We start from the raw sequence: 9,792 nt of genomic DNA on the forward strand, positions 1-9,792 counted from the left end.
TATATATATATATATATATATATATATATATATATATGCTTTCCAACCACATAGTTCCAGGCTCAGTCCCGTTGCATGGCATCTTGGACAAGTGTTTTCTGTTATAATCTCAGGCCTACCAGGACCTTGTAAATGGATTTGTTAGATGGAACCAGAAAGAAGCCTGTCATATATACAACATTTCAAATGTCCTGTAACCATCCGGCCTACTTTCTCCTCAGCTCCATACAACGTTTTAATCTGCTGGGCTAACCACCAGGACTAACCAGAACTCCAGTAAACCTACGAACCCTGCTGCTGTTTTGTGTATGGATTATGAAGGCAGTAGGGACCCCAGGCACAAAAGCCTGAGCTACACTCCATATGGATTTTCTAGTAGATTCTGTATGTGCTAATAAAAGCAGCCAAGCATTCCTCAAATCCTTTTATATATATGAAAGAAAAATGATACAGTAGTATGTTACATTATGACTTCATCATATAATGTCAATGGGATGGTCAGAACTGGACCATCCTTTTTCATACTGGTTCTACTGGATCAGAAATGACCTGAGGCTGATCAATAACTTCTGACCCCATTTCTCCACTTGTTTTCTCTGAAGAATTCATCTGGGACTTTCTCAGACAGAAATAAACTTGGGTCTTTATTTATTCTCCTTCAAACTCATATTAGTCAGAAAAAAAAACAAAAAAGAAAAACAAATATGACGAAAAAGTTTTAAAAAATTGTTCCAATTGTTATTTTTAATTCTATACTTTTTAATGTTTTCACTTGTTTTTATTTGAGTTTTTTTTCTTAAAAGATTCATTATTTCTTTAATTAACACTGAAATATGCACTAGTTATTTTGCTTCTCACAGACTGGAAGCTCAGCAACTTTTTTTTCTTTCATTTTCATAATTTTAATTACAAAATCAATTAAGAATAAAAAATGTATTTGAAGCTACTTCACTTTCTCCATTTTTACTTTTCTTTTCACATTTGATTTTTTTATTCTAATCGGAATTTATTATGTCTGGAAGTCTGTATTTTTTTCAATATTAATATATTCCCAAATTACATTCCATTTCTCAATGTTCCATTGCAGAATTCTCGAGTGGCAATCCGTAACATGGAAAATAAAATATACAAACTTGACCAAGATGCTTTGAAGCAAGAAGCTCTTCTTTATACACAGGTAAATGTTTCAGTATTTTTTGCTTTATTTTCCCCACCTGGAGCAGGCATGGATGTGTGATTAAGAAGTTTACATCATGACCATGTGGTGTCAGGTTCAATCCCACTTAGTGGCACTTTTGGGAAAGTGTCTTCTATGATAGACCTGGGACGACCAATGCTTATTGAATGAATCTGGTGCTGTGCGGAAGCTCACTGTGAGTATATATATGTGTTTGTGTGTGTATGTATGTATATGCCTAGCTAGTGCCATGTAAAACGTCTTCATTCCTGTGCCATTTAAAAACAACCATGCTTGCGCCATGAAAACAAGCACCCAGTACACTCTGTAAAGTGGTTGGTATTAGGAAGGGCATCGTGTCATAAAAATCATGCCAGAACGGACAACTGGAGCCTGGTACAGCTCTCCATGGTAGAAATATATTAGATCTTTTATCTACGGGGTCAAAGCTGGTCAAGAGATAAACAGCAACACCATAGCTGTCACAAGTGCCATAACTGTTAGAGCCATTAACAGCTGTTACTGAACATACTAGAAGTAGTAACTGAATTCTGCCTCCAATCTACTTCAATCTCTGCTTAACATTTCAAAAGAAGGGAAGCAAATTTGATAATAAGGTGTTAGGAAAATGATTATGACAGAAAGTAAATGAAAGGGTAGTGATAGATAGAACAGATCTGCTCTGTGACTAAGTAACAAAAACAACAACTGAAATAAGAACCTATATGGATATAAATCAAGAAAATAGAGTAACAACTGCTCCATGCTTGATCAAATTACTTGAAATAGCAGCTTAATTTCCTTCAAATCACACTGTACCATTTTAACATTATTATGCCACCCTGTCCAAGACTGCCTCCTGTTCTGTGATGCAAACTTCCTGTATTCAGGTGATCTTAATTAAATTCCTCCATCAAAATTTCATATTAATTTACGTTCCAAACATCAGATTAATAATGACAATATTGTTTTTATTAAATTTGTCATGATTTTAAAAATCGATTGAAACAAAATCAGTGGATTTTTCAACAGAAAAATTGTAACAAAAGAATTAAACAAAGAAAGATCATATGTTAACATAGTCCTTCGTGTCCCTAAAAAAACAGGTTGGTCATGTTTGGGAAGCCTTTGATCATAAGTTTTATTGATCAAGGTTGACTTAGGGCTAAAGCACAATGTAAAAGAAACACATTCTATATAAAATCTTCTTACATCCTTCATCTATTTTAGTTCAGAGTTGTTACATTTTTAATCATCAAAGCCAAGAAAGTAATTTTTCTTCTTAAGAAAGACGAACATCGAGAGAAACGGATGTGAGACTTTGATTAGGCAAAAGTAAAGCTGCATCTTGTGTATTCATCCTTATTGTAGCCTAATCTCAAAATAAAATTGCTGTAAAACTATTATTGACTGTTAACGTTAGATAATGGCATGAATAATACCTTTTGTGGATTCTGTGACTTGATAGCAGCCTTTTTGGTAAATGGAATTATTCAAAGATAAAGGCATTGGACTGAAGTCATCTCATTTTCATTATCCTCATTTTTGAAATCCCTTGCTTGCATTGTGGTACAGATTAAAGGGTTTAAACTACACCTGAAGCTTTCTTTGCATTTTGGTTTAGATCCTCAGAATAGGATCCATTTCTTCACAAATATTCCTTAGCCTTCTTTTCTGGCAATGATTCATTGTATTCAATCTTCTGAGGTAAGCTGCTTGTGGATATTTGGCCAGGTAAAAATAACAGCCAAAATTTCTTCAAATCTTATCATCTTGAAAAAAGGGCATCTTTCTTGAAATATAAGATCATTAAAAACCTTAAAGAATTATTAATTGGACAATGCAGTCATATATATATGATGAAGGCCTCATGATCACAACAGAAACATCTTTTCGTTCAGTTATTCCTGATTAAGCTTGTCTTGCAGCTGAACAATGACAATAATGAGAACTTGGTAAATTTTACTATATATACTGACAAAAAAAAGAGGGACATTTTGTTTATTTTCCTCAAAAGAAACAAGGTGACTCCCCTGTCAACTACAGACAGGTCAAACATATTTATGACTTCTCATATATACTGTGGCTATCGTTGTTATGGGTAGTAATATTGTTTGCAGTGTTGTTATTGTTGTTCTCATTTACCATCACATCAGCCCATTTTATTAGACCCAGGACCATAAGAATTGCAGCAGTGATTGTCCCCTATGCATACATACATACATACATACATATATATATATATATATATATATATATATATATATATAGTACTATTATATATATAGTATTATTTAGTTGAATGGCTTCCCTTTGATCATTATTTATTTTCTTAGTGATGTTTTCAATAGAATTTGGATTAATCCTCTTATGATAACTCTGAAATTAAATTATAAAAGATAATCCCACAAATTCTATAACATGTTAAGAATACTTTGTGGACATTATTATTTTGTATGATGCAACCAAGAGTCAAATTTGGCCACATGAAATCAATTAAAAATCTGATATAGTTTAATATGAAGGGCAAGATTTTCAATATCCTCAAGAAGCATTATTTTTCCTTTCCTTTTCAAGAAATGTTTTTACATTATTACAGAATGAGAAAACAATTTTGTTAAACCCCTTACCATTTATTAAACTATAATTGCAATATATGGTTTGTTTTCATTTCTTTGCAGGATTTAGCTATTGATAGCTTGAACAAAAGGATTGCCAGCATGGAGGGGGAGGTTGATTTGGATGATCTTAATCAAAAGAAAGCTGATATCAAATCTCTTACTGAAACACTCGAAGAAAAAAAGGCAACTCATAGAATGCTGGAAAGCCAACTAAATAGATTAAAGGTTTGTTCACTGATTATATTCTCAGGTGTATTTCTTTATGATGGACAGGCACGACTGTACCTACGAAGCTTACTTTCTGACTGTGTGGTTTTGAGCTCAATCCCACTGCACAGCAACTTGGACATATATCTTCTACATTTCCACTATTGTCCCGGACCAACCAAAACCTTGTGAGTGAGTTTGGAAAATGGAAACTTAAAGAATCTCATCGTTTATCTATCTGTCTGTATCCGTGTGTTTGTCTGTCTGTCTCTCTTTCTATATATATATGTATATATAGAGATATAGATATACATACATACATACATACATGTGTGTGTGTGTGTGTACATATATATAATATATGTGTGTGTGTGATGTTCTTGCCTTGACTTCATGTGGTCTTTCTAAAGAAGCATCAGCATCATATATGCAATGCTATTCATTTCCTGTCTTCCATGAAAAACATGCCCACCCACAGGGAAATATTACTTTGATGATGATGATGTAGGAAACAAGTAAAGAGGGAGTGCATATGACCATAGAATATCTGCCTCAGCAACTTATGTCTGACCCATGCAAGCATTGAAATGTGGATGTTAAAATGATGACAATCAGAGGCATTTATTCCAGATGTGCTAGGAGTGTGCTACAAACCCATCAAAAATGGCAAATTCATTATAAATAATAACCTTACTCATTAATTTAATCACAAATCTTAATGGAAAACTTCTGTTATACATCTGCTTGAAATTTGGTGGCAGTGGGGCAGCATACCCCATACAACAGCCATCATATGCCCCTTATGACGATGATTGTTGTGCTGGTCTTAGTGTTTTACATTTTACTATGTTTCTATTTTACCATTTTATGACTTTGCAATGTGTAACACTGGTGAAGTGTTTGACAATGAAGACATGTCAAAATTGTCAGGAAAGGGGTAAGTGAGGTGGAAGAAATCATATCTGATTTCTTGTTAAAGTAAAAACCAGGGCCTGACAATAGTGAATTATCAATAAGCACAGGGACCTCATTAGATTGTTTACAGTATCATAGACAGAACTGAAAAGGGCAAAGGGTCATGTTATGATGTTAAACTAGGTTAATTATTGCCTCTGCTACCCAATAAGAAATTCATATGGTTTCCCTGCAAAGTTTACATCCATCAAATTTCATTTGGAGTGAATTGAAGTGGGACTAAAATCTCAATTGAACAAAGTTTTCAGGTAGTGAGTTCAAATACAGGAGGGTAAAGAAAATTACTCAATAATGTGGCCACATCTGCAACCAGAAGAATAACCACTTGTACAATTTAAAAATTAATTTCTTTTGTAAAGTTTAATATGCTTCCTGTTGTAGTATTTAAATAACAAATCTTATAAGTGTTTACATCAGTAAGAGATATAGTGTCTGAGAGGTTAATGTGTTGCACTTCTGACAAAGTGGACATAAGTTCAAAACTCAGAGCTGCCTGACAACCCTGTCCCTAAGTAATACAATAGGCCCACACTAGGGGCTTCAGATTTACTTTTATTTAGCTTAATCAAAGAGAAAAGTAATATCCCTATAGCCTATTTCCAAGGGATTCCAAAACAGAAAGAGAGCAAGTAAAACTCAAACTAGAGACATGACCATTAATTCTTGTGAAAGGAACATCCAGGGGCCAGATGCTGCTGTTGAAAAGGGTGATGGTTTAAGTCTGCTATCCAAGAACACCAGTTTTAAGGGTTAACAGTAGGATGTTTTTCATTTGTAAGTATAAAGAAAAGTGCATAAGCAACAAAGAAGCCAAAAGTGTGGTTGCTGGGCCCAACAAAAAGTGCCAAGTTATACTCTTTCACTTCATATACTACAGACTTTAAAATCAAAGCATTTGATAAAAAAAAAATTTAAAAAACAGCTGTGGAAAGTGGGTTGCTTAAGCTATAACGAGAATTACAATTGGGGCAGCAAGTGGAAAAAGATGTAAAATTAATCCAACCTTTGGAAGCATGGTAAAATGAAAATAAATGAGATAAAGGTAAAAGTGAATTAATTGCCAATTCAATTTGTAAAACAAGTTAATATGGAGAAGGCGAAAGAAAAGACCAAAAAGGAAATATTAAATCATTGCATCACATGATATTGATACTACTACTACTACTGCTGCAGCCACCACCACTTCTACCACCACCACCACCATCACTACTACTACTATAATTATTATCTTCAGCTAATTTTCTTAACAGCAATATCTAATTAATAGACGGGTCATCACTTTAGTGTTGGTTATTACGTATTAAAATTAAAATAAGGCAAATTCAATGACAGCTTGTTGTTCAGATAATAAAGTCTTAATGAAGATATTTTTTTTTCTTTTGCAAAACTTAATCTTAGAAATGATTGGCAAAAATAATTTAGCTGTCTAATAGAAAATTTAAGAATTTGGATGGATGATTTATGATTTCAAGTTTAAGATACGCTTTAAATATATTAATTTAAGTTATGTAACTCATTATCATTATTATTATCATTAAAAAAGGTTGCGAGCTGGCAGAATCATTAGCACGCCGGGCAAAATGCGTAGCAGTATTTCACCTGTCACTAGATTCTGAGTTCAAATTCTGCCAAGGTCGACTTTGCCTTTCATCCTTTTGGAGGTTGAAAAGTTAAGTACCAGTGAAACACTGGGATTGATGTTATCAACTAGTCCTTTCCTCCAAAATTTCAGGCCTTGTGCCTTTAATAGAAAGGATTATTATTATTATTATTATTATTATTATTATTATTATCTCGTGCTGGTGACACGTAAAAGCACCCACTACACTCTCTGAGTGGTTGGCGTTAGGAAGGGCATCCAGTTGTAGAAACTCTGCCAAATTAGATTGGAGCCTGGTGTTGCCATCCAGTTTCACCAGTCCTCAGTCAAATCATCCAACCCATGCTAGCATGGAAAGCGGACGTTAAACGATGATGATGATGATGATGATGATTATTATCATTATAAAGGAAATTTCTTTCAATATTGTTTCCATTTCTTGCTAAGTGTCTTCCTGACCCCTAGGACAAAAAAGACCTCACTGTATACATTGGTGGGGCATTAAACTAAACACACTAGATTGTTCATTTACAAGTTATGTGAAAGAAGAAAAAAGAAAACAGAGAAAAAGAAAGAAAAAGGAAACTTTACTGGGGTGGCAATCATTCTCAGAATGACAATGCCCTTCTCAATATCTGTGAAATAGCAGTTAAAACAATTTTTTACACTTCTTGCGGAGAAGGTAAGCAAGGGATCATTCTCACATAGTCTTATCATTATTATCATTGTTTTTATTTTTAAGAGTGGTAGGCTAATACAATCATTAGAGAATTGGAAAAAAAAAATTGTGGTGTTTGTTCCACACATTCTTAGTTCAAATGCTTTTCAGGGTTGATAAAATAAGTACCAGTTACACACTGGAGGTCGATGTAATCGACTCAACTCCTACCCTCAAAATTGCTGCCCTTGTGGCATAATTTGAAACTATTATTATTATTATTATGAAGCTAGCAGAATTGTTAGCATGCCAGGCAAAATGTTTAGCATCATTTCATCCATCGCGCCATTCTGAGTTCAAATTCCACCAAGGTCTACTTTGCCTTTCATCCTTTCAGAGTCGATAAATTAAGTACCAGTGAAACACTGGGGTCGAGGTAATTGACTAGTCCCTCCCTCAAAATTTCAGGACTTGTACCTTTAGTAGAGGGGATTATTATTATTATTATTATTGTTATTATTATTATTATTACTATTATTATTATTATTATTATTATTATTATTATCATCATCAAATATTTATATTACAGACAGAATCGATGAAGACCACATATTTTAGTGATTAGGCATAGACCAGTGAATCAAGACCAATCAATAATTTCATATATTGATATATTTTGCAATCATAATTCTAATTATTAAAATTATTAAATAATTAATATAAAAAATTACTAATTATTCAATCAATAATTTTAATTACTAAATGTTACAATTTGAAAATGTGTTTTTGTCATGAAAATTTCATTCAAAAAAAGGCAAATTTAAATTTCTCTTAGTTGTTAAGTTATCTTTGTAGCAGGAGACTGAATATTAAAGACAATCCAGCCTTGACCACACCACAATTTTATCTCACATAATTCACTAATATTAAATAATTCATTCTTCACTGGCAGTAGGGTGTTATTTAGCTGTTATTTCTTATTAGTCAATCAGCTGCTCTAGTCTTGTGTGTCTGGAAAAAAAAGGGTTGGAGGTAGATTTTCTATGATCAGATTCCCTTCCTGTCATCAGCCTTCACCTGTCACCAATCAAGACAGGAAATGATCAGAATTGTTGGAACGATGTTGATATTCATTCACAATTGTCACGTGATGTCAAGGTTACACAGAAGCGCACATACACATACATTTACATGTATAGACACACACACACACACACACAATCAGCTTCTTTCAGTTTCTCTCTCCCAAATCCACTTACAAGGCCTTATAGTTGGTTTGGGTCTGTAATAGAAGACCCTTGCACAGTGCTGCCAAGTAGGACTGAACCCAACATGTCATAGTTGGAAAGCAAGCTTCTTAGCTACTCAGCCATGCTTAGTAAATGAAAAATGATTTTAGAAAGACAAAAATGTAAAAAGAAAAAAAAGAGAAAAAATTTAAATAATGTATGTGAGTATTTTCTTGAAGATATGAGAAATTTAATCTGATTTGTCTTTTATTTTATGTGAAGCAAATGATTTGTAATCCTCAGATGGAAATTGTCTGGCTTCTAAATGGCATCACTGATTTGCTGTCAGTTGAAGTTTATTGGTAAAGAGGAATTCATGTTAGTACCAGTTTTGAATTGTACAAAATATGGTTTAGCATGCCGTTGTTGTGGATTTGTAGACAACGAATTTGCCAATAAAATGTACTTTGCATGCATCGAATAAGTATTGAATTTTGCTGAAGATTGGAAAATGTACTTGTTGAAGAAAATGTGTCACATTTGAAGTGGTCAGAAAATGGCATTTTCTCTTTACGTTATGGATTTTCCCCTTGCTGCATTTTAATAATGGAATTACAGCAGCTTATTTTGCCTTCATAAAGAATAAATATGATTTCGGGACTGAAACAGTTGCTCCAAGGCTGAAAGCATCAAGTAAAAAGAATTTGTGTCACCAGCAGCAATTCTATTCTACTTTTATCTTTTAGGAAATATGTCATCACTAGGACTGCACACAACAAACACTGCTGCTAAAAGTTGTTGTTGTAACACATAAGCTTTCTCTCACTCTCACTCTCTCACTCTCTCTCTCTCTCTTCTCCCATTTGTATTTTCCTTCTTAAGATCTTCATCTTTCTTTCTTTTTTGTGTGTGAGCATGTGCGCATATAAGCTTCTGCATATGACGATACATACATATATACACACACATACATAGATACATGCATGTATGTATGTATCTATGTATATAAATTTGTATATTATATATATATATATATATATATGTATATATATAGGGTTGTTGCCAGTGCCCCTGGACTGGCTTGCGGGTGACAGCGAGATCGTTGCTGGTGCCCCTGGGCCGGCTTGCGGGTGACAGCGAGATCGTTGCCGGTGCCCCTGGGCCGGCTTGCGGGTGACACATGAGGGTTTTCGAGCGAGGTCGTTGCCGGTGTCACCAGACTGGCTCATGTGCGGGTGACACATGAAATCTTTCGAGCGGGATCGTTGCCAATGCCCCTGGACTGGCTCATGTGCAGGCGACACATGAAATCTTTCGAGCGGGAT

The 9,792-nt window shown here is 34.2% G+C and overlaps 1 protein-coding gene across 1 annotated transcript in view; it reads left to right on the forward strand.

Annotated features, from left to right (window-relative positions):
* LOC106867248 (coiled-coil domain-containing protein 39) overlaps positions 1–9,792 on the forward strand; it is a 159,011-nt gene that overhangs the window by 36,336 nt on the left and 112,883 nt on the right. The window contains exons 3-4 of the mRNA XM_052974701.1: positions 1,088–1,177; positions 3,859–4,023. Of these exons, the coding sequence (XP_052830661.1) occupies positions 1,088–1,177; positions 3,859–4,023 (255 nt within the window). The remainder of the gene's footprint in view (positions 1–1,087; positions 1,178–3,858; positions 4,024–9,792) is intronic.

This window comes from Octopus bimaculoides, chromosome 19, assembly GCF_001194135.2.
Source record: "Octopus bimaculoides isolate UCB-OBI-ISO-001 chromosome 19, ASM119413v2, whole genome shotgun sequence".
In the NCBI taxonomy this organism is placed as follows: domain Eukaryota; kingdom Metazoa; phylum Mollusca; class Cephalopoda; order Octopoda; family Octopodidae; genus Octopus; species Octopus bimaculoides.